This window comes from Hippopotamus amphibius, chromosome 1 (genome assembly GCF_030028045.1).
Source record: "Hippopotamus amphibius kiboko isolate mHipAmp2 chromosome 1, mHipAmp2.hap2, whole genome shotgun sequence".
NCBI classification, from domain to species: Eukaryota; Metazoa; Chordata; class Mammalia; order Artiodactyla; family Hippopotamidae; genus Hippopotamus; species Hippopotamus amphibius.
This window is the reverse complement of record NC_080186.1, coordinates 172,486,130-172,511,540: the sequence shown is the minus strand read 5'-3', so window position 1 is coordinate 172,511,540 and position 25,411 is coordinate 172,486,130. Positions and strand designations below refer to the sequence as shown.

General features: G+C 38.0%; 1 protein-coding gene across 1 annotated transcript in view; it reads left to right on the top strand.

The window, feature by feature from the left end:
* Positions 1–25,411, top strand: part of MEGF10 (multiple EGF like domains 10) — a 269,700-nt gene that overhangs the window by 168,554 nt on the left and 75,735 nt on the right. Inside the window, exon 7 of the mRNA XM_057736130.1 lies at positions 21,073–21,165. Within this exon, the coding sequence (XP_057592113.1) occupies positions 21,073–21,165 (93 nt within the window). The remainder of the gene's footprint in view (positions 1–21,072; positions 21,166–25,411) is intronic.

Below are 25,411 nucleotides of genomic sequence, written 5' to 3'. Positions count from 1 at the left end.
CCACACTCACATGTACTAGATTTCCCCCACATGAGAAATCATAGGTCGAGAAGGATTTGGCTTGAGCTGTGCTGCCTTGGCAGGAGAGGTGAGTGCGTAAGGTCTAACTGTTCCTCTTACCCTCTCCAGTGTGTCCAAACTTGTATTTTTTTGCTCCAGTGATGTGCTGGAGCTTCTCCACTGGAAACCTGTACTTCTACAAAGGCTCTCTCATCCATGGGTGATTGTCTAAGACATTGTCTCCAGGGGCTTCTGGACCATGGCCAAGATGGACTGGAAACAGTTCATGGGTCACTTAGTGTCCACAGCTGGGACTGAGGTCTGTATGCCTATTACCTGATGCACAGGTCAGTGAGGCAGCTTCTGGGTCGCTTAGTGTATGGTGCTGGATTCCATAGCTCCCACAAATACACTTTTATCCATGGGTGAGAGCGCTGAATTATTGCTCTTGAGGCAGGATACTGTGATAGATTTCTTTTTCAGGCTATGTCACTCTAATTTCTTCTAAGGACAGTGATAATGTCTGTTTTAACAACTGAAGAAAGGGAAATTTTTAGTTGAGTCATGACAGGATATAGCAGACACTTCCTTCCCTTCAACATTGCATAGAGAGCAGACGGCCTCGGACACCGGAAAGGGCTGCGGAGAACCAGACATAGCCGGTAGGGAGGCATCTACGAGGGCTCAAAGAGGGTGAAGCGGCGGAGCTGTGGCAGACGGGAGGGAGTGAGAAACATACGGAGGGTCCGCAGCGCAGCTCAGCGTTCCCGGACCGAGACATCGATCCGCGGCTGAACGGAGGGTCCAGGAGCGGGAGCGTGGGAACCGGAGAGCTGGTTCAGGGGGAGAAACATTGTTGCCGGTAGGGTGACGGACCGAGAGGACAGGAGGGAGGAGGTCTGCGGAGAGGAGTGCCGATCCCTGAGAGCTGCCCGGCCATGATGGCGGCTGGAGGCTGCAGGCTCCCGGGCGGGGGGGAGGAGCCGCGCGCATAGCCTCTCTCTCTCTTTCTGCACCTCTGCAACAGGCAGCGGAGAGACGCCCTGCGGGGCCACATAAGGCGCTCAGGGATAACAAGCACCCTCAGGCACTCGGGCGGGGCTAGATTAAAACTCCTTGCAACGCCAGCAGCAGGGAGGCTGCCGAGAGAAAAAAAAAAAAAAAAAACCAGCATCAAAAAGAAAAAACCCCGAGAGAGGCCCAACTCTAAGACTTTCTGTGTACGCCTGAGCCACCAGCGCCCTCTGCAACAGGCACCTCCAAGCCTGACTGAAACAACAGTGCGCCACTGCTCACTCCCTCCCAGGAGAAGGAGCCACTATTGCACCCTCTCCCTCCCCACACACTGAGGCTTACAGACGAACAATAAAGGAACCTCTGCTGGTCACAGAATAACGCAAAAAAAAAAAACCCAAGGCAAGGAAAAGGACACTTACAGCTGAGACGCTAAGGAAACAGAAATAGTAGTATCAATACCTATTGAACTGGTCCATGCGGGGATCAGTTCTGGATTTTTTTTTTTTTTTTTCTTTTTTTTCTTTCCTTTCTCTTTTTTTTTTTTTTTTTTGATTTATTAAATACGATCTTAGCCCTAAGGGATCTACAAGTTTTACAATATAATTTTATAAGGATATTTTTTACTCTTTTTTTTTTTTTTTTTTTTTTTTTTTTTTTTTTTGCCTTTTAAAATACTTCTATATCTAGCTAAGTTTTTGGTAGTATGGACAAAATATCTTTCATACTTTCCTTTCATCCCTTTCTTTTATACACTTCTATTCCTTTCTTTTTCTTTGCATATTTCCAACCACATTACGCTCTTCTGTTCCCCTTTCTTCCAGCCATTTTAAGTGTATTTTATCTTAACATACTTATAAGCAACACTATCGGTCTGCTCAGACTCCTTGCTCTATTCTCCAGATGATGCACTGCCTTGGTATTAATATTAGGCTTTTGTCTTTATCTTAGTTCTTAGTACAGTTGTCTAATTACATTCTGAGAATCTCCATTCTCTCTGGTCGTACTCCAGCTCATTTCTATATTTGATCCTAGCTTACAAAATCTCCCTGGATTGATGTTTGTAGGTGTAGGGTGTTATTTGTTGTTTGTTTGCTTTTGCTTTTGTCTCTGATTTGTTCTGTTTCAGTTGTCAATTTCTGCTGGGTTTCTCTCTGAATATCTGATAGCACACTGGGGTTCTGTCAGGTCTTTCTAGAGCCTTATGTCCTAACGGATTTAATAATTGTGTGTCTTATACATGTATGTGTTTCCTAGACTGAATATTCGTCTAATCCAATACTTGGACATTAGTCTGAGGCTTGGACAGTCTTCTATAAACACCTCTATCACCAGGACAAGCAACCCCAAAAGCTTGGACAACCATGAGGAAACAAAAAAGCACCATGCAGGCAAAGGAGCAGGAAAAAAACCCACAAGACCAAATAAATGAGGAGGAAATAGGAAAAATGCCTGAAAAAGAATTTAGAGTAATGATAGTAAAAATGATACAAAATCTCGATAACAAATTAGAGAAAGTACAAGAAACAGTTCATAAGAACTCAGAAAAACAAACAGCAATGGATAACAAAATAACTGAAATTAAAAATACTCTAGATGCTATTACCAGCAGAATGACTGAGGCAGAAGAACGAATAAGTGAGTTGGAAGATAGAATGGAAGAAATAAACGCCACAGAGCAGGAAAAAGATAAAAAAATAAAAAGACTAGAAGACAGCCTCAGAGACCTCAGTGATAACCTTAAACGTACCAACATTCGAATTATAGGCATCCCAGAAGAAGAAGAAAACAAGAAAGGGTCTGAGAAAATATTTCAAGACGTTATAGTGGAAAACTTCCCCAACATGGGAAAGGAAATAATGAACCAAGTCCAAGAAGCACAGAGAGTCCCATACAGAAGAAACCCAAGGAGAAATACACCAAGACACATATTAATCAAACTAACGACAATTCAACACAAAGAAAAAATATTAAAAGCAGCAAGAGAAAAGCAACAAACAACATATAAGGGAAAACCCATCAGGATAACAGCTGACCTTTCTACAGAAACTCTGCAGGCCAGAAGGGAATGGCAGGATATACTGAAAGTCCTGAAAGAGAGAAACCTACAGCCAAGAATACTTTACCCAGCAAGAATCTCATTCAGATTTGAGGGAGAAATCAAAAGCTTTCCAGACAAGCAAAAGTTAAGAGAATTCATCACCACCAAACCATCCTTACAACAAGTGCTAAAGGAACTTCTCTAAGTAGGAAACACAAGAAAAGGAAAACACCTACAAATACAAACCCAAAACAATTCAGAAAATGGTAATTGGAACACACATGTCAATAATCACTTTAAATGTAAATGGATTAAATGCTCCAACCAAAAGACACAGACTGGCTGAATGGATACAAAAACAAGACCCTTCTATATGCTGCCTACAAGAAACCCACTTCAGACCAAGGGATACATATAGACTGAAAGTGAAGGGATGGAAAAAGATATTCCACGCAAATGGAAGTCAAAAGAAAGCTGGAGTAGCAATACTCATATCAGACAAATTAGACTTGAAAGTAAAGACTATTAAAAGAGACAAGGAAGGGCACTACATAATGATCAAGGGATCCATCCAAGAAGAACAGATAACAATGGTAAATATCTATGCCCCCAATATAGGAGCACCTCAATACATAAGGCAAATGCTAACAGCTATAAAAGGGGACATCGACAGTAACACAATTATAGTGGGAGACTTGAACACCCCACTTACATCAATGGACAGATCATCCAAACAGAAAATAAATAAAGACACACAAGCTTTAAATGACACATTAGACCATCTCGACTTAATTGATATTTATAGGACATTCCATCCAAAAACGACAGACTACACTTTCTTCTCAAGTGCACACGGAACATTTTCCAGGATAGATCACATCTTGGGTCACAAATCAAACCTCAGCAAATTCAAGAAAATTGAAATCATATCAAGCATCTTCTCAGACCACAACGCCATGAGACTAGATATCAATTACAGGAAAAAAACTGCAAAAAATACAAACACATGGAGGCTAAACAATTCACTATTAAACAACCAAGGAATCACTACAGAAATCAAAGAGGAAATCAAAAAGTATCTAGAAACAAATGACAACGAAAACACAACAACCCAAAACCTATGGGACGCAGCAAAAGCAGTTCTAAGAGGGAAGTTTATAGCAATACAGTCCTACCTTAAGAAACAAGAAAATGATCGAATAAACAACCTAACCTTACACCTCAAACAACTAGAGAAAGAAGAACAAAGAAACCCCAAAGTGAGCAGAAGGAAAGAAATCGTAAAGATCAGAGCAGAAATAAATGAAAAAGAAAGGAAAGAAACCATAAGAAAAATAAATAAAACTAAAAGCTGGTTCTTTGAGAAGATTAACAAAATTGATAAACCATTAGCCAGACTCATCAAGAAAAAAAGGGAGAAGATGCAAATCAACAGAATTAGAAATGAAAAAGGAGAAGTCACAACGGACACCTCAGAAATACAAAACATCATGAGAGACTACTACAAGCAACTATATGCCAATCAATTGGATAACCTGGAAGAAATGGATACATTCTTAGAAAAATACAATCTTCCAAGACTGAACCAGGAAGAAATAGAAACCATGAACAGACCAATCACAAGTACAGAAATTGAGGCAGTGATTAAAAATCTCCCAACACACAAAAGCCCAGGACCAGATGGATTCACAGGCGAATTCTATCAAACATTTCGAGAAGAGTTAACACCTATCCTTCTCAAACTCTTCCAAAATATTGCAGAAGGCGGAGCACTCCCAAACTCATTCTATGAGGCTACCATCACCCTGATACCAAAACCAGGCAAAGATGTCACAAAAAAAGAAAACTACAGACCAATATCACTGATGAATATAGATGCAAAAATCCTCAACAAAATACTAGCGAACAGACTGCAACAGCACATTAAAAAAATCATACACCACGATCAAGTGGCGTTTATCCCTGGGATGCAAGGATTCTTCAATATACGCAAATCAATCAACGTGATACATCATATCAACAAATTGAAGGATAAAAACCATATGATCATTTCAATAGATGCAGAAAAAGCTTTTGACAAAGTTCAACATCCATTTATGATAAAAGCTCTCCAGAAAATGGGCATAGAAGGAAATTACCTCAACATCATAAAAGCCATATATGACAAACCAAAAGCCAACATTGTTCTCAATGGAGAAAAACTGGAAGAATTCCCTCTAAGAACAGGAACAAGACAAGGGTGTCCACTCTCACCACTGTTATTCAACATAGTTTTGGAAGTGTTAGCCACAGCAATCAGAGAAGAAAAAGAAATTAAAGGAATCCAAATTGGAAAAGAAGAAGTAAAATTATCACTCTTTGCAGATGACATGATACTATATATAGAAAACCCTAAAGACTCTACCAGAAAACTGCTAGCACTCATTGATGAGTTTAGTAAAGTAGCAGGATACAAAATTAATGCACAGAAATCTCTTGCATTCCTATACACGAACAACGGAAGAGCAGAAAGAGAAATTAAGGAAACTCTCCCATTCACCATTGCAACCAAAAGAATAAAATACCTAGGAATAAACCTGCCTAAGGAGGCAAAAGATCTGTATGCAGAAAACTTTAAGACATTGATGAAAGAAATCAAAGATGACATAAACAGATGGAGGGATATACCATGTTCCTGGATTGGAAGAATCAACATCGTGAAAATGACTGTACTACCCAAAGCAATTTACAGATTTAATGCAATCCCGATCAGATTACCAATGGCATTTTTCACAGAACTAGAGCAAGAAATCTTACGATTTGTATGGAAACGCAAAAGACCCCGAATAGCCAAAGCAATCTTGAGAAGGAAATATGGAGTTGGTGGAATCAGGCTTCCTGACTTCAAACTATACTACAAGGCCATAGTGATCAAGACAGTATGGTACTGGCACAAAAATAGAAAGGAAGATCAATGGAACAGAATAGAGAACTCAGAAGTAAGCCCAAACACATATGGGCACCTTATCTTTGACAAAGGAGGCACGAGTATACAATGGAAAAAAGACAGCCTCTTCAATAAGTGGTGCTGGGAAAATTGGACAGCAACATGTAAAAGAATGAAATTAGAACACTTCCTAACACCATACACAAAAAGAAACTCCAAATGGATTAAAGACCTACATATAAGGCCAGACACTATCAAACTCCTAGAGGAAAACATAGGCAGAACACTCTTTGACATACATCAAAGCAACATCCTTTTTGACCCACCTCCTAGAATCATGGAAATAAAATCAAGAATAAACGAATGGGACCTCATGAAACTTAAAAGCTTTTGCACAGCAAAAGAAACCATAAACAAGACTAAAAGGCAACCCTCAGAATGGGAAAAAATAATTGCCTATGAAACAACGGACAAAGGATTAACCTCCAAAATATACAAGCAGCTCATGCAGCTTCATACCAAAAAAGCAAATAACCCAATCCACAAATGGGCAGAAGACCTAAATAGACATTTCTCCAAAGAAGACATACAGATGGCCAACAAACAAATGAAAAGATGCTCAACATCACTCATCATCAGAGAAATGCAAGTCAAAGCCACAATGAGGTATCACCTCACACCAATCAGAATGGCCATCATCACAAAGTCTGGAAACAACAAATGTTGGAGAGGGTGTGGAGAAAAGGGAACTCTCCTGCACTGTTGGTGGGACTGTAAGTTGGTACAGCCACTATGGAAAACAATTTGGAGGTTCCTTAAAAAACTACAAATAGAACTACCATATGATCCAGTAATCCCACTCCTGGGCATATACCCAAAGAAAACCATAATCCCAAAAGAAACTTGTACCATAATGTTTATTGCAGCACTCTTTACAATAGCCAGGACATGGAAGCAACCTAAATGCCCATCAACAAATGAATGGATACAGAAGATGTGGCATATATATACAATGGAATATTACTCAGCTATAAAAAGGGATGAGATGGAGCTATATGTAATGAGGTGGATAGACCTACAATCTGTCATACAGAGTGAAGTAAGTCAGAAAGAGAAAGACAAATATTGTATGCTAACTCACATATACGGAATCTAAAAATGGTACTGATGAACTCAGTGACAAGAACAGGGAAGCAGATACAGGGAATGGACTGGAGAACTCGAGGTATGGGAGGGGGCGGGGGGTGAAGGGGAAACTGAGAAGAAGCGGGAGAGTAGTACAGACATATATATACTACCAACTGTAAAATAGTCAGTGGGAAGTTGTTGTATAACAAAGGGAGTCCAACTCGAGGATGGAAGATGCCTTAGAGGACTGGGGCAGGGAGGGTGGGGGGGAATCGAGGGGGGGGCATCAAGGAAGGGAGGGAATATGGGGATATGTGTATAAAAACAGTTGATTGAACCTGGTGTACCCCCCCAAAAAAAAAAAAATAAAATAAAATAATAAAAAAAAAAAAAAAAAAAAAAACATTGCATAGAAGATTTATCTGTTTACTCTCTTCATCATTTGGTACAGCATTGATGGGCCTCTCCTTCAAGTATTGAACTGTTAGTAACAGAGATATTTCATGGCAAACAATTTTTTACCAGAAGTGATGTTCTCGGTGAGTCAGTGCATATGAAGCAGATCTTGATATTAAATTCAAAATAGCTATATACATGATAGATTTGCAGTTGATATGGAGGTAAATAATAAAATTAAGAGAAAAGGATGGTTAAGTTTAAAATGTGATCTGTCAGAGAACTGGAAAGTTCTTTATTCTGAACATTTTAGGACCTTCACTGATGTTTTTATAAAGCAGCCTAATAATCTTTGCTGGAGGTGGCAAACTAGCAGGCTGGATGATTTGATACATAGTCATGTTTTGTTTGGTCTGTGTAGTATTTTACATGTAAAGAATGTTTAACATGAAACCTAGGACTTTAATCTTCCCAGAAAAAATTGGGAACTTTGTAACACTGGCTTGACATTCTTATTTGGCAGTAGACAGGAGACACCAAAGAGGAGCCTACCCTTTTATTTATTTATTTTTAATTAAGGTAAAATTGACATATTACATTAGTTTCAGGTGTACAGCATAATGATTCAATATTTGTATATTTTGTGAAATGATTATTATAGTAAGTCTGGTTAACACTCATTACTATACATAGTTAGAAAATATTTTTTTCTTGTGATGAGTGCTTTTATGATCCATTCTCTTAGTACCTTTCAGACATGCAATACAGTATTATTGACTGTAGTCACCATGCTGTACATTACATTCCCATGAGGTATTTATTTTATAACTGGAAGTTTGTACCTTTTGACCTCCTGGAGCTGCCCCTTTTTATTTTTTATTTATTTTTAAGAATTTTATTGAGATATAATTGACATACAATAAACTGCATAAATTTACAGTGTACAATTTGATTTTTTTTTATTAGTAATGTATACGTGGCAATCCCAATCTCCAACTTCATTTCCCCCTAACACCCCTGCCCCCGCTTTACCCCCTTGGTGTCCATATATTTGTTCTCTACATCTGTCTCTTTTCCTGCCTTGCAAACTGGTTGATCTGTACTGTTTTTCTAGATTCCGCATATATGTGTTAATATACGATATCTGTTTTTCTCTTTCTGACTTACTTCACTCTGTATGACAGTCTCTAGGTCCATCCATGTCTCTACAAATGTCCCAATTTCTTTCCTTTTTATGGCTGAGTAATATTCCATTGTATATATATACACCATATCTTCTTTATCCATTCATCTGTTGATGGACATTGAGGTTGCTTCCATGACCTAGCTGTTGTAAATAGTGCTGCAGTGAACATTGGGTGCATGTGTCTTTTTGAAGTATGGTTTTCTCTGGGTATATGCCCACTAGTGGGATTGCTGGGTCATATGGTAATTCTAATTTTAGTTTTGCAAGGAACCTCCATACTGTTCTCCATAGTGGCTATATCAATTTACACTCCCACCAACAGTGCAAGAGGGTTCCCTTTTCTCCACACCCTCTCCAGCATTTACTGTTTGTAGATTTTCTGATGATGCCCCTTCTAACCGGTGTAAAGTGGTACCTCACTGTAGTTTTGATTTGCATTTCTCTTATAATTTGTGATGTTGAGTAGCTTTTCATGTGCCTCTTGATCATCCATATGTCTTCTTTGGAGAAATGCCTATTTAGGTCTTCTGCGCATTTTTTGATTGTTTTTTTTTTTTTTATATTGAGCTGCATGAACTGTTTATGTATTTTAGAGATTAATCCTTTGTCTGTTGATTCATTTGCAAATATTTTCTCCCATTCTGAGAGCTGTCTTTTTGTCTTGTTTATAGTTTCCTTTGCTGTGCAAAAGCTTTTAAGTTTCATTAGGTCCCACTTATTTATTTTTGTTTTTATTTCCATTACTCTAGGAGGTGGGTCAAAAAAGATCTTGCTGTAATTTATGTCAAAGAGTGTTCTTCCTATGTTTTCCTCTAGGAATTTTATAGTGTCTGGTCTTACATTTAGGTCTTTAATCCATTTTGAGTTTATTTTTGTGTATGGTGTTAGGGAGTGTTCTAATTTCATTCTTTAACAGATAGCTGTGCAGTTTTCCCAGCACCACTTATTGAAGAGGCTGTCTTTTCTCCATTGTATATCCTTGGCTCCTTTGTCATAGATTAGTTGACCATAGGTGTGTGGGTTTATCTCTTGGCTTTCTATCCTGTTCCATTGATCTATATTTCTGTTTTTGTGCCAGTACCATATTGTCTTGATTACTGAAGCTTTGTAGTATAGTCTGAAGTCAGGGAATCTGATTCCTCCAGCTCCATTTTTATTTTCCCTCAAGATTGCTTTGGCTATTTGGGGTCTTTTTTGTCTCCATACAAATTTTAGGATTTTTTGTTCTGGTTCTGCCAAAAATGCCATTGGTAATTTGGTAGGGATTGTATAGTCATTTTCACAATATTGATTCTTTCAATCCAAGAACATGGTGTATCCCTCCATCTGTTTGTATTGTCTTTCATTTCTTTCAACAGCGTCTTATAGTTTTCTGCGTATAGGATTTTACCTCCTTAGGTAGGTTTATTCCTAGGTATTTTATTTTTTTTGTTGCAATGGTGAATGGGATTGTTTCCTTAATTTCTCTTTCTGAACTTTTGTTGTTAGTGTATAGGAATGCAAGAGATTTCTGTGTGTTAATTTTGTATCCTGCAACTTTACCAAATTCATTGATTAGGAGCTGCCCCTTTTTAGATGAGCACATGCTGAATTTCCCAGGCCTTACCTGATCTACTTACTCTTCTCCTTGATCCTCCCTGGCTCTTGCAGACATTTGAGTTTGTATTCTCTGGTTTTTATGAGGCATTCTAGTAGCAAAGGTCCTGCAGCCAGTTTTCTCTTACACCCTTGATCTTCCATTTTTTAAGAAATTCTGCCACTTAATTTATACATCTAGCTTAAGGCTTCCTTACTGAAATGCAGATGTCCCTCATAAGGGAAATAACCTTTGCCATTATTAGTCATTGATTCTTGGGTCTGAGGACTCCATTTATTCTCAAGCTAGTGTAGACGGGGAAGAACAGCAGAAAGAACATGAAAGCACGAGAGTCCAAAAGGAAATGTCCAGGAACCACCACCAAGGAAGGAGGAGGAGTGGGACACTAAATGGGAAAAGTGGTAACTATGACCGTCACTGCCTTCTTGACTTTCCCTAGGGCTGGCCTTTATTATTAATATGTGATTCAGATGTATTGGGTAGCCAGAAGCAAGGTGTCTGGAAAGAAGTATCAGCAAGATGAAATAGGGCAGACGGGAAAATGCCATGGGGTGCAAAACATGCTGTGGGAAAGAACATTTGTCAAAGACTTCCATGGCTCTATAGGGAGTGGTTAGACCAAGAAGAATGCCATTCTAAAAACAGAAGAGCCTGGTATGGCACTTCCTGTAGACTCTCCATGCTTTCTTAGTAGACATAAACATGACAGGACCAGGAAAGAAATAATTTATCCCAAATGAAGGTACCTTCCTTCTGGTTTCGTCTCTAAACTGTCTGCTGATGATTTTCAAATCCTCCTTAAATGGAATCAATTTGCAGTTGTATCATCAGACCAGTTGTAGGCTGAGTTGTTAGGAATTTGTGCTTAGGAAAATTAAAATTTATTCCAGCACTTGTTAACTTTTTGAAACTGTGGTCCATTAGGATCATGTTACTAATATTACTGAAATCTGATTTAACTTAAAGAGACACAATGTGGGAGTCATGGCCAGAATAGATAATGCCTGTGTATGTGTGGAATTAAGCTGAAAACTCTTTCCATCTTTAAATAAATGAATAGGATTATGTGCTCTACAGTTGGTATTATAATCCCTTGTGTGAGATCCATTGTGATAGCTGATTTCAACACAAACTTTTTTTTTCCTGTATATGTCATTTACTTTGTAGAGGAAAAGTTTAGTGTAGAGCATTGCATTGGGAGTTTGTAGTATTAGCATTTCCCCCAAATAAATGTATTGGGAGGCTCTAAAGCGAATATCTTCCTAAACATTTGGAGAGCACACCCACCAATGACCAGACTCTTACTGAAACTGCAAAGTGTGTTCAGCGTTTTAGTGTTAGCTCAGATTTTTTTTAATATGTCCTATTTGTATATAGAGAGATCTCTTTGCCCCTCACTGGAAGTTCTCCTCACATTCTACCTTTTTTTTTTTACCTCAGCAGCCGAGGTAAAAATGGCATAAAATAAACTGCACAGATTTAAGTGTACAATTTGATAGGTACTGACATATGTCTACAACCATGAAATCATCACCTCAATCATGATAGTGAACTTGTTCATCACATACAGACATTTGCTCACATGCCTTTGTAATTCCTCCCAGCCATTCCTACCTGCACTCCACCCACTCCCACCCCAGGTAACTACTGATCTGCTTTCTGTCACTTTAGGTTAGTGTGTATTTTCTAGAGCTTTATACAAATGGAATCACACAGTATGTTCTCTTGTATGTCTGGTCTCTTTCACTCAGCATAGTCACTTTGGGATTCATCCATACTGTCATGTGTATCATTGACTCATTCCTTTTTATTGCTGAGTGGTATTCTGTCGTATAGATATACCACAAGTTATTTATTCTTTCATCTGCTTATCGACACTTGTATTGTTTCCAGGTTTTGACAATTACAAATAAAGCTGCTCTGAGAACTTGTGTACAAGTCTTTGTATGGACTTATGCTTTTATTTCTTTTGGGTAATACCTAGGAGTGGGATGGCTGAATCATTTGGTACTTGTACACAGTGTTTAGACATGCTTTATTTGTAATAGCCAAAAACTGGAAATAATCCTAATGTCCACAAACAATTTAAAGAAATGACAAAATTTTCCAAAATAGTTGTCCATTAGCAATGTGTGAGAGTTCCAATTCCTCCAATCCTTGCCAGTACTTGGTACAGTCAGTCTTTTTAATTTCAGTCATTTGAATAAATATGTAGTTTTATCTTACTATAGTTTTAATTTGTTCTCTTCTAGTGACTAATGATATTGAGCATCTTTTCATGAGCTTGTGTGCCATTAGTACATCTTCTTTGGTGAAGTGTGCCTTTTACCTATTTATTTATTTATTTGTAACTGAGCTGTTTATTTTCTTATTTAGTATTTTTTGTATATTCTGAATACAAGTTTTTTTGTAGATAATATTTTTAACAAATATTCCTTTCATTCTGTGACTTATCTTTTCATTCTCTTAATGGTATTTTTTGGAGAGCAGAAGTTTTTAATTTTGATGGAGAAATTTATTAATTTGTTCTTTTGAAGGTTGTATTTTTGGTGCCACATTTAAGAAATCTTTGTCCAACTCAAGGTCACAAAGGTTTTCTCCTATGTTTTTTCCTAGAGGTTTTATACTTTCAGGTTTTATATTTAGGTTTCTGAGTTGATATTTTGAGTTAATATTTTTATATGCTGAAAAATTATATATCCATGTTTATTTATGTGCCTATGGATATCCAGATTTTCCAGCATTGTTGAAAAGCCTTTCTTCTTACTGAATTGCTTTTGTGCCTCTAGGAAAGGATAATTATTCATATATGTGTGGATTTATTTCTAGACTCTCTACTCTATTCCATTGATCTATTTGTCTATATTTACATCAATATCACACTGTCTTGATTACTGTGGTTTTTAAGTCTTTAAATCAAGTAGTATTAGCCTTTATCTTTTTCTAAGTTGTTCTGGCTATTGTAGGTACTTTGTATTTATATATGAATTTTAAAATCAGTTTGTCAATTTCTGCCAAAGAAGCTGCTGTGATTTTGATTGGTATTGCATTGAATCTCTTAATCTATTTGGGGGAAAGTTAATCTTAACAACAGTGAGTCATCTGATTCATAAATAATGTCTTTCTCTTTATTTAGAGAGTTATCCTATATATTCTGCTGTTGTTGGGTGGAGTGTTCTGTAAATGTCAAATAGGTCACTTTGGTTGATAGTTTTTGTTCAGTTTTTTAAATTTCTTTCAGCAATGTTATTAGTTCTTAGTGTGTAGGTCTTTTACATCTTTGGTCAGATTTATCCCTAAGTTTTTCAGGTGTTATTATAAATGGCTTTTAAAATTTCAATTACTGATTGTTTCTTTCCAGTATATAGAGATATAATTAAGTTTTTTATATTGGTTTTTATGTGCAAACTTGTTAAACTCTGTTGCTATTTAAGTAGCTTTTTTTGGTAGATTTCCATTAGATTTTCTATATACATACATATATTTTAATAAATCTGTAAATAAAGGCAGTTTTACTTCTTCCTTCTCAATCTGGATATCTTTTGCTTCTTTTTTCTTGCATTATTACCTTGCTAGAACCTCCAATACAATGCTGAATTGAAATTCTAAGAGTAGACATCCTTGTCTTGTCCCTGATCTAAGGGGTCAAGCGTCATTCTTTTACTGTTGAGCATGATGTCAGCACTAGGTTTTTCTTATTTGCCCTTCAGGTGGAGACAGCCCCTTCCTTCATTCATTCCTTCCTCCCTTCCTTCCTTCCTTCCTTCCTTCCTTCCTTCCTCCCCCCCCTCCTTCCCTCACTTCCTTCCTTTCTTCTTCCCTCTCTTTCTTTCTCTCTCTCTCTCTCCCTCCCTTCCTTCCTTCCTTCCTTTCAGAGCTCCTTTATGTTCCCAGTTTGCAGAGAATTTTTTTCAGGAATGGATGTTGGATTTTGCCAAGTGCTTTTTGGGCATTTTTTGAGATAATTATTTTCTGCTATTATAGATTTAAAAAAAAAAAAAAAAACAAGAACTTACTCACCTGAAAGATCTTCCAAAGTGGCAGTGTATATTAGGAATCATGTTTGGCTACAGTAAGTAGTTATATGAAAAACAGAAATATATACAGAGGAATTTATTTTTATGTAATGAAATGTCTGGAAGTCGGTGGTTTATGTCATTTATTCATCCATGCAAGAAATTCAGAGCAAAATGTTCCATGATTCTCTGGGCCCTTCCCTCAGAGTTGCCCAATGGTATTTGTAGATTCAGCTTTTTCAACCACACACCAGACATCAGGAAGGAGAAAGATATAGGGAATTGTGCTTACCATTGAGTCTGTCCCCCTATGCTGTTTCCACATAGACACTTCAGTCCAGAAAAAGGGCTGGGAGTGTGGTTTATTGCTGATCACAACATTGTCCCTGGTGAAAGTGGAATTCTGTTAATAAGGGTGGAAAGAAGACTAGACATCAGGTATACAAATAGAGATGCTTCCAAAGACACTGCTAGTAATTGCCCTTTGTACTTGTCCTTCACAGCCATGAAAGCTCTACCAAGAATGGAAGGAAAGGAATTTTAGAGTGGATTTTTAAAAATGCATTTACTAAGTACAACTTTCTAGACTCCCAGTGTTTTCTCACTCTCCATGACTGATCAGCAATCTATGCACATCACATACATGAACTACTGGTGACTGCGGGGTAAGAGCCCCTGACCCTGTGCAGTGGGTTATGTAACTTTGGGGTTGGGATGAAAAGAGGATGGAGTATGAGGCAGCTGTTGTTGGCAACTTTTACCTGCAGCTTTATTACAAAGGTGTCCACTTTCTCACATTTCTTTCTTTCCTGAGACCCTTCTTGGTCTCACTCCAGCTGGAATCAATTGCTCCCTTCCCGCAGCTCCTACAGTATTTTTATGATGACTTTTTTGAGATGTAATTCACATACCATGCAATTCAACCATTTAATGTGTGTAATTCAGTGTTGTTGTTGTTTTAGCATTTTTAGAGTTGTACAACCAGCACACAATCAGTTTTAGAATATTTTTATTTCCTCAATAAAACCCGTATCCATTAGCCATCACCCCACATACACCCTTAGTCCCCCCCAGCCCTAGACAACCACTAATACACTTTCTATCTCTATTGATTTGCCTATTTAGACTCTTCATATGAATGGAATTGTTTAATATGCTTCAGAGTATTTGTTCAAAATTCTGTATTACATCTGCATTCTGCTCTGCATTTGTTGGTTTTGGGGAGCCTATATTTGACCTCCTCTACAGACTAAAAGTTCCTGGTCTGCCATCTTTGTATCCATAGTAGTGCCTAATAATGTGCCTGCTACCACAGTAAATATTAAGCTGAAGGAAAAGGGAATTCTCTTCCCTTTTATAAACAAACCCATTAAGGTAGGTTTCAATGTAATGTTTGCAAATATGAAAACAAAATGATTCCTGTCTCTAGTGAACACTGTAGTGGCAATTAGATTTTTGTAAAGACTTTGCATATAATTGGCCTCAAACAAAAGTATGTAGTAGATAAAGTTTTTCTTAGAAGTCAGCTCTCTGCTTTCTCTCTCTCTTACTGATTTGAATCTTCTAACTCCTGACTCGCAGCCATTCAGTACACCTGCCCTAGAATCTGATGCAGCACAGCTACTACCATTCTTTTCCCCACTGCTTTCCCACTCCCATCAAAACTCATCAGAAGCTTTGGTCCACTGGGATTCAGGCACCTACTGGGTTCACTCCTACTTCTGCTTCTAATGCCAGCTGCGAATATTGGGAAAATCTTTCCATTTTCCTAGTCCTCATTTTTCTGTCTGAAAAATGCGGGAATGATGTTAAGTAAAAGTACCTTTAACTCTAAAAATCTGTGTTCCTCTATAGCAACTCAGAATAAACAATGAGCAAAAACAAGGTATGTCATTTACGCTTATTATGCATGACAAGATAAAAGAAACTTCTGAGGAAAGATGGATTAGCTGGAAGGTGTGTGTTTCTATTGAACAGTTATTTTCAAGAGATACTTTGATCATGGAAACACTTTTCAGATTAACTTAAATGCATTGATTGTAATATATCCTTTAGGACACAGTAGGTACTATGTTTAGAGGTATAATTGGTTTAGAGGGGTCTGCCCACTCTTACTTTCACCTTTCTGCCATACCCTAGGTGTAAATCCAAAGGGAAATGTATATGGCAGAAAAGAAAACTATTGAGTATAGTTAGTGGCTCTCAGTATTAAAGGCAAGTATTTACAAATGAAAGGAATGAGATCCATGTCACTGGTAATAGGATTTAAATGGATTTAGGAACTAAGGCTGAAACTGGAGCCTAATTAGAGAAGATTCCAGTGTCATCGGGTCAGTCCCCACCTGTCCATCAGGCAGACAGGCTGTCCACAGCTTTCACTTCAAAGCTGTGGCATGTTCTTCTCATCAGTATCTCTTGCCCCCCAGTTCTTAAGGGAGAAGATGCCTTGGCAGCCCCGTGCAACTTGATGTATCTGCAATGATATATCAAGTATGGGTCCACATAGTCAGCTTACATCTGGTCTCTATAAAAGATTAGTGAAAACTCAGATTGTGATATTTAATGATTTTCTTAAAGAGAGATGTGAAAAAGAATCATATTGAATAGATTGTGTTTTCTAGAATTTTCCTGATTTTAATTGCCCTTTTAAAAATAAGAATAAACAACAACAACAACAAAACAAAAAACAAAAACAAAAAGAATAGGATAGGGACTAAAATGACAGTTTCCATGGATGAGAAAGCCATACTTAGGATGGATCTTTTGTGCTTGTCTTTGAAATCTAAGCTATTGAACATTTGCTGTGGGGGACCTCTGTTCCCTTTCTTCTTTTCCAGCTGACTTTGGAATTTTCCATATGACAAATTCATGTCTTTAACCCCCCTTGGTTTCTCATGTGGAGTTTGTTAGTCATGAAAGCTCAGCACCCATAGTAGGTGGCATTTGAGGCTGGAAGAGGAAAGATGAAGCTAGGGTAGGGATCTAGCTCAGCCAGTTTCCTAGAGGGGGTGGTCTGTGTTTGTCTCTACATATGCCATGGTTAGTGTTCCTGCAACTTGGAGAGCTGGGACATCAGAGAACATAGAGTTTTCTAGCTTGCTCTCTTCTCTTCCGTTGTTTCTCTTTGCTCCCACTGGTCTTGTGGGTGCTTGGTGAGAACTATTGCTAAATATGGAGAGTCCAAAACTGTGGGACAGGGCATGGAACAGAGATGGTACTTGTGTGACGGTCTAATGCTGTGTGAAGGTTCTGTACCACGGCAGTAGAATTTTGTATTCTTTTCTTTGAGAATCCATACCAACAACATTTTCTGTTATTTAGATCATTATTTGACTTTAGGCTTCAATGCTTAGAGGTGATTCCTTTGACTCTAGCTTTAATTAAGGAAAAAATCATTAGGAAAGCAGATTGCCCCTTCCAATTCCTAATTAACTTATAGACTAATTTGTTTCCTGTTAACTATCTATTTATGTTTTGCTTCAGACTTTAGCCAAATGTTACTTCAAGGTTTTCACAAAAATAATCTAGATTTTAAATTATCACCATAGGATCTTTTTCCATCTATTACAATTGACTGGACCTCTTGGTGTTCATTTCATAAAACACAAAGTTTGTATCAGGAAACAAACATGAGAGCATTTGTATGATTATTCAGCAATGTCAAAGCATTTTGAAGCAGATCTCCTTTGATTTTTACATGTAGAAATTCACTTAGTATCCTTTTTTTTGGAGTCAACAAAACAAGAGTAACAAAAAACAATCAGTTGGTATCCAAGCATAAGCAATTCTGATTCCTAATCTTCTGGGACCCAGGTTTAACTTATCACACATTTTTTTACTCATTTTAGTAAAGGCCTTCTTGATATTGGAGAAAAGCAAACCTGCTTGCTCAGTCTTACCTTTCTTTGTGTTGATTCAGGTGGGTACTGTGGCAGTCATCTGGGGTCACCCAAGGGCTAAGAGCCAACACAACTACAACTAAAACCACAGTTTAATCTGCAGTCTGTATGGTGACTGTGTATATCAAAGAAGTAGTTCAGGGGAGAGAAAGAGGTGTGGTAGAAGAAGGTAAAAAGGAAGATAAGGAGTGAAAAAATGAAAAGAGAGGAAAAAGGGAGAGAAGCAAATTGAGACCTGCCCATGGAACACCCGCAAAACCCCCCCTCTCCTGGCCACCTGCTCTTGGTAGACATGAAGCTGCAGGTTGCTGTCATCCAAGACAGTGTCCTGGGCACCCAGAGATTTTCCAAGTTTCAAATGGTGGAACTGATTTTTCTGTCAAATGAAATTATATGTAGATGCCTAAGATATAAAAAGTGTTTTACTAATATAAATTTACCTTATAAATTAATATTTATAACATTTTCTTAGTATAAAATTAATGGGTGAGAACAACAGAGTATTTTAAATAAACATGAAAATTTGAAATTTGAGGATATGAATGGTACTTCTTTTCATCAACCACCACATCCAATTTCTGTGTTTTCTTTTAAACGCACAGTGTCAGAAAACCCTGGTTTCATATTGAAAAGACATAGTATCTGGTTTTTAGAACTTCTCAAAATATGCAAACAGAATTTTAAATAGTTTTAGTATCTTGACCGAGGAGAAATTAGAAATTTGATGTCTGAAGGCTGGTCACTAACAATATGTTGCAAACACATAGATGCCATCAGTACACATGACAAGTTAGACTAAACACTGTCAAATTTATGTATTTACAATGGGTGCCAGCACTGTATGTAAGATGGGAGAGTCCTGGGTGCAAGTGCTACCATATAACAGTGTAATACAGGATCCAGAACATGCCCTGCCTGATTAGACCTGGGCCTTCTGTGGCATTTAGTAGAAACTTGCATGCTCTAGTTATGGTATTTCGCTGGCTTGTATGTGCATACCTAAATTTTAAAGAAATAACAGTACAGAGCTATGGCCTTTCGAATGAATGACCCACCTACAATATCAAACAAGCATAGAAATGGCAGCAGACACTGAACCCTGAGATTGGCACATATAGACTTAACCTGGCAGCATAAGTCAACATGTTGTAGGGCAGTGTGTTCATATGTTACAGAGAGATTTTGCTTTTAATTATAATTAAATATGTAATCATATCAAATATCATGAGGTTGCTAAGCATCTCCCTGGAACTCTAATGTCAAAATCTCTAGCTCATCTGGCCTGGCACGCCTCACCAAATTGCCTGGGTGCTAAAGAATTATTCTGGTAATAGGACATAAACCTGTATTTCCTGAAATTTTGGTCACTTTATTTTGTTGCGGTGTCTTCATCAGGTGACCTACCTGATGGTTTCTTGTGACAAATTTATATCTTTCATTAGAATATTCCAATATAATTCTCAGATTAAAGTCCTGACTCCTTAGTTTGGTTTTCAGTGTCTCCCTCTCTTTCCAAAGCTATTGTTCCAAACACTGCACCCAGACAGATCTCATTTCCATTTGTTTTTCTTTCTACCTCTTGCTTTTGCTTTCTCTTCATCTAAAATGCCTTTCCCTTATATCTCTTCATGTCTAAATCTTCTTGATAAAAACCTTAGAAGTGATCATCACTTTTGGCTCAGCAATATATATATATATATATATATATATATATATATATATATATATAATATATGTATATCTTATATAGTATATACACACTATATATATAAATGTATATACACAATATAGACTTACACATACAACAGTATATAAATCACACTAAAGAATATTTAATAACATAGAAAGATTATTTTCTCATTATATTAAGTGGAAAGGCAAATTGAAAAATACTATGATTCTCTTTTTTTTCCTTAAGGGAGAGGTTTATTTTGCTTATTGGTATTTTGTTTGGACAGTAGAGCTGCTTTTACTTTTGTAATAAGACATGAGTTAAAACTTATTCTAAAACATAGAATACCATATCCCACCCTTAAATAAAATTTTAGAAAATCTGAAATCCAAACTCTCCCAAGTTGTTCTCACAATTACTCATACATCCAGGTATTTTAAAGGAGATTTAACCAGCATGAGTGGCACTAAGATTGAGGGTGATGCTGATGTTCAGCCCTGCATATTTCTGATCCCTAGCTATCTGCCCACTGAGCTTTGCTTTAGAAATCATCAGAGTACCCATCCACTCAATTTTGAAATGATACCCCTTATCTTCACGGGTTGTGTCACACCAATGAGATTCACTAATGAAGAGGTAATGAGATTTACTATTTCCTAAAGACCTGGGTGACATTTTTCAAATATTCTGGAAAAAAGGTATCTAATTCTGCTGTGTCATGGTTGTGAATAATATATGCACAAAGAAATTTGATTATTGTTTTTAGGGAAGGTATTATGTAAAGGAAATACCTTTTGGTCTACTCTGTTGTCCTGAAGTCCTGAGATCCTGCTTTGTGGTTTGTCTGTGCATCTACATATACTCCTTCTGAAACAAAGAGGATATATTTGGTAGTCATTGATAATTTTTTTAAAAAGTGGATCAGGCAATTTTCCTTGAAACGTCTTTGCTAATTTAGCATGAAGTAGAATTAAATAGTAAAAATGAAGGAATTTATTTGGAGGTATCAAAATAAGAAGGGGAATTGTTTGGTTACACAGAGGACTGTAAGAGGGCTGAGGAACGGATTGAAGAAAATTATCAAGCATGCATGTTGTTTTTAAGTGATACTTGAGACTGAGATGTGAAACAGCTGTGTTGTTGGGGTTTTTTTCTTGTGCCAACTTTCCTTATTTGATTGATTTTTCTCTCTGACAGCCCACTGTGCTGATAAATGCGTCCATGGTCGCTGCATTGCTCCAAACACCTGTCAGTGCGAGCCTGGCTGGGGTGGGACCAACTGCTCCAGTGGTAAGTTTCCACCTGCTGTTGTCTGTCTTCGGATGTTTTTGCTGTATGGGCCCCTTGTCTGCAGATTACATGAGCCATGGCTTTCTCTCTTCTGCCCAATGCAGATCGTGGTGTGGATTTCCAATCCAACTCACGAATCCTGTTTCTTTTAAATCTCTACGCGTATTATACACAGAACTGTTATTAATAGAGTATAAAGAAAGGTACTTGGAAAGGAGGAAACTTCAATCATGTGATTCTGATACTTCTGTGAACATGAATGCATTTTTCCAGAGTAGGGTCCAGAATTTAGATTCCTTAATTCAGTGAGGCAGTAGTGGTAACACAGCTATTGTATTCTGACGTCTGTTTTTATTGTACTTATTCATTTATCTAATGTATTTTCTTGGTGGTGAAAATTTACCACTTGATTTTAAAGCAGAAGTAAAATTGATATTTTCAATGCTCAACATATTTACCTCTGAATTCCAAGGTGCAAATAAAAATACTTGCTCAGATAACTGGGGAGAATTATTGGTAATAAATGAAAATTCACAAACACTTAGGTAGTAAGTCAATTCATAATATAGTATATAGTTTGTCTCCATTGCGTTAGAATTATAATTCTAAAATGATGGTGGTTTGGACTATAAGCAGATTGCACTTATCCTGTATTCGTTATTATGAGGATTAAATGATGGAATGTCATGTAATATAGTTGCTTTTCTAAATTTCACAGTTAAAACTTAAGTTTCCTGGCTAACTCCTTGCTGCGCATGTAATTGTGTGCTCTTCCTGTTCCTTTATACTTCATTTTGCCTTGAAAAATGTGAGAAGGAATTGAAGTGCAACTAAATTGTAATGCATGAAATATTAACATTTAGAGAAAAGGAATAAAAGTTTTAGACATTATCAAGCTCTCATGACACAAATTTGTCCTCCTTGCTACCAAAGAATTTTCTGAAATTAGTCCAAAAGGACTTCAAGCTATGTAGATAAGCTGGTTTTAAGAATTTTTACTTGCTTCCATTTGGGATTGGGGAGATTACTCTTTATCTTGTTAGAACTACTTGTGCTATACTTGTGATCTCTTGGCTGTCTCTAAAACAGCATCTCCAGGGGAGGTCCTTACGCTGTCTGTGCACAGAACATTCCATGTGAAAGAGCCTTTTATTGTGTCCTAAACAGGGAGTGTGTGTGTGTGTGTGTGTGTGTGTGTGTGTGTGTCTTTCTGCCCCTGACAGGCTTCCCATTCCAATGGGTAACTGTCTTGCAGGGTTTTGTTTGGCTTCTGTTGGAGATCAGGAGCAGAGTGGGCATTTTGTTCACATTCGTTTGAGGCAAAATGTTTGGGATGTGGGATCTGGCTTGTGTCCATTTTTCTGGCCAACTGACCTCAAATGTGATGCTGCTTTCATTGACTTTTCCAGCTTAAAGATCAGTTGTGTCTACACATTTGGAAGAAAAATAACATTATTATATAAACCATTGGGAAAGAGAAGAGTGGCTATATTCTTTATTTGAGAAATGAGATTTGTTACTAATTTCAGTTTGAATATGCTGTGGAATAGTTTTAGTTGTAGTCATACTTTGTCCCCTAAGAACTGCAGCCTACCTCAAGCTGCGAGATCAGACTGAAATGTTTGTGTAAATAAAAACAAAAACCTACATGGGTTTCAGACTCTCTAGAACTGATTTGAACCTTATAGAAACTAAACCATTGCTTTATTTCGGAGTTGACTGACTTTTGAATGAAGCGTCTAGAATTCGGACAACACATGTTCTTTCAGTCCTGGGTGATGATATTTAGGTGACTTTCAGTTCATTCTCCACAGCTCATGTTTTGGATTTACCACGAACAGACGCATAAGTAAATATGAACAGATATCTGAAGTCTAACATTTCTGACACCTTTGTTAAGCACCTAAGAAAATGCTATTCTAAGCCAGAGCACTGAATTTTGTTACCTGGATTTTGTCTGTAGCTGTTATCCTAATATCACTCATTAGGAGGCGTGAAATTTAATTACTCTTGGCCATTTTCTTGAAGCAAATGCACACTCTAGTAGTCTACTAAGTAGCAGAGTTAAAATGGCCTAATTCCCAAGGATTTTTATCTCTGTCTCTTCCTCTCTGTTATTGTTATGCATATATTTGATAATATATGTTAGATCCAGAAAATGATTGCTTTTTTAGTTACACCAGTTCTTTGTATCAGTCAGGGTCCAATCAGGAGACAGAAACTGCAATAATTCTTTTTGAGTAAACCTTTCATTTTGGAACAATTTTAGAAGAGTTGAGAGTTTCCATATACCCACAACCAGTTTTCCACTTAATGTACTAAGTTACCATTAGCTTGGCAAAACTAATTGCCAAAAGAAATTGACATGAATACTCTACCAGTTAGTTCATTACTAGTATACGACTATTAAATAAACTCTAGACTTGGATTTTATTATTTTTTTCTATTAAAGTCCTCTTTCTGTTCCAGGATCCAGTCCTGGGCACTACACTGCATTGTCACATCTCCCCAGTCACCTGTGTTCTGTGACAATTGCTCAGTCTTTGTTTTTCATAACCTTGACAACCTTGGTGAGAACTGGCCAAGTATCCTGCAGAATGTCTCCCAGTCTGTGTTTTCCTCATGACTAGTCTAGGGGTACAGGTTTGAAAAGAATACCACAGAGTTGAAGTGCTTGTCTCACAATATTGTATCCTTGTCATCAGTGATGATGTCATCACTCGGTTAACCTTCATCATTTGGTGATGTGTAATGTTTGCCAGGTTTCTCCACATAAAGTTACTGTTTTTCCTTTTCCCTTTTCTATTCTCTGGGAGTAAGTCACTAAGTGTAGCCTACCCTCTAGGGTGAAGGGTGGGGATTAAGCTCCATGGTTTTGAGGGGGAGAGTATCTATATATGTTATTTAGACATATTCTGTAAGGAAGATTTATTTATTCTCTCCCATTTAATCAATCAGTTATATCAGCATAGGCTTATATATATTTATATGAGAAGTCAATATTATATTATTTATTTTGTTGCTTAAATTGTTCCAGCTTTGGCAATTGGGAGTTCTTTCCTTTAGGTGGCTTCTGTGTCCTTTTGACATGGTTTTGTCCTTTTGTTTAGTTGTTGTGTTTTGTTTGGTCTTTTGAGCATTTCTTTCTGCTACTGTAGGATGCTCCAAGCTCACTTTGTGTTTTTCCTGCTTCAGTCCTAGGATGACCCATTGGAGAATGGTATTTAGAAACCAAGATCTGGGTGCTGGTGTGCTTGTTGCTCCTGGAACACATAGTAACTTGAGCAGGAAAAGTTTCTTGAAAGCAATTATTAGCTGTAACAGGAAATTGGTATAGGGATTGGCTAGTAGAAAGTAGATAGCACTCAAAGGAATAGAGGAATGGCAGAAATAAGGAGCATCCACTACTCCTAGGGCTGAGATAGAACACCCAAAGAGGATGCCTCATTAAGGGTCTGATGCAGACCTTGTTAGAACACAGCCACAGCTCACTGAATGGCAGAGAGGTTGCCATGGTACACCCCTAGTGGAACTTGCTGGAAATCTGCTTTCTCGAACTCGCTAGAAGGCTGTTCTGGAGAAGTGTCCTACCAGAAGCACTCTGCTACAAAGAGCACAAGAGGGAATACCAGGGGCAGTTGCTGGCTGCTGGGTGCTGCTAGCCACAGTGCACTGTAGGAGCTGGGTGCGGAAGAAGCTGCCCGCGCTGGAGAAGCCACTCCCACTGTGCTGACGGGGCGGGGGCTGGGTGCCGGCGGAGCCACAGGCACGGCGGGAGTCAGCGGAGCGGGCACATTAGAGCCATGATGGGAAACGGCGTCCTCCTGCAGGGTCTCTGCAGCACCCTACAGAAAATGCTTAACAGTGAGCCAGCTGCCAAAGGAAAAGTATTTCAAGGACCCATATCCATTTTTGTAGATAAAAATGAAAGATAAATTTAGCACTGAGACTGACTTCCCTGGTGGCGCAGTGATTAAGAATCCGCCTGCCAACGCAGGGGACACGGGTTCGATCCCTGGTCTGGGAAGATCCCACATGCCGCGGAGCAACTAAGCCCATGCACCACAACTACTGAGCCTGTGTTCTAGAGCTTGCAAGCCACAACTATTGAGCCCGCGTGCCACAACTACTGGAGCCCATGCTCTGCAATAAGAGAAGCTACCGCAATGAGAAGCCCACGCACCAGGACAAAGAGTAGCCCCCTCTTGGGGTAACTAGAGAAAGCCTGCGCACAGCATGAAGACCC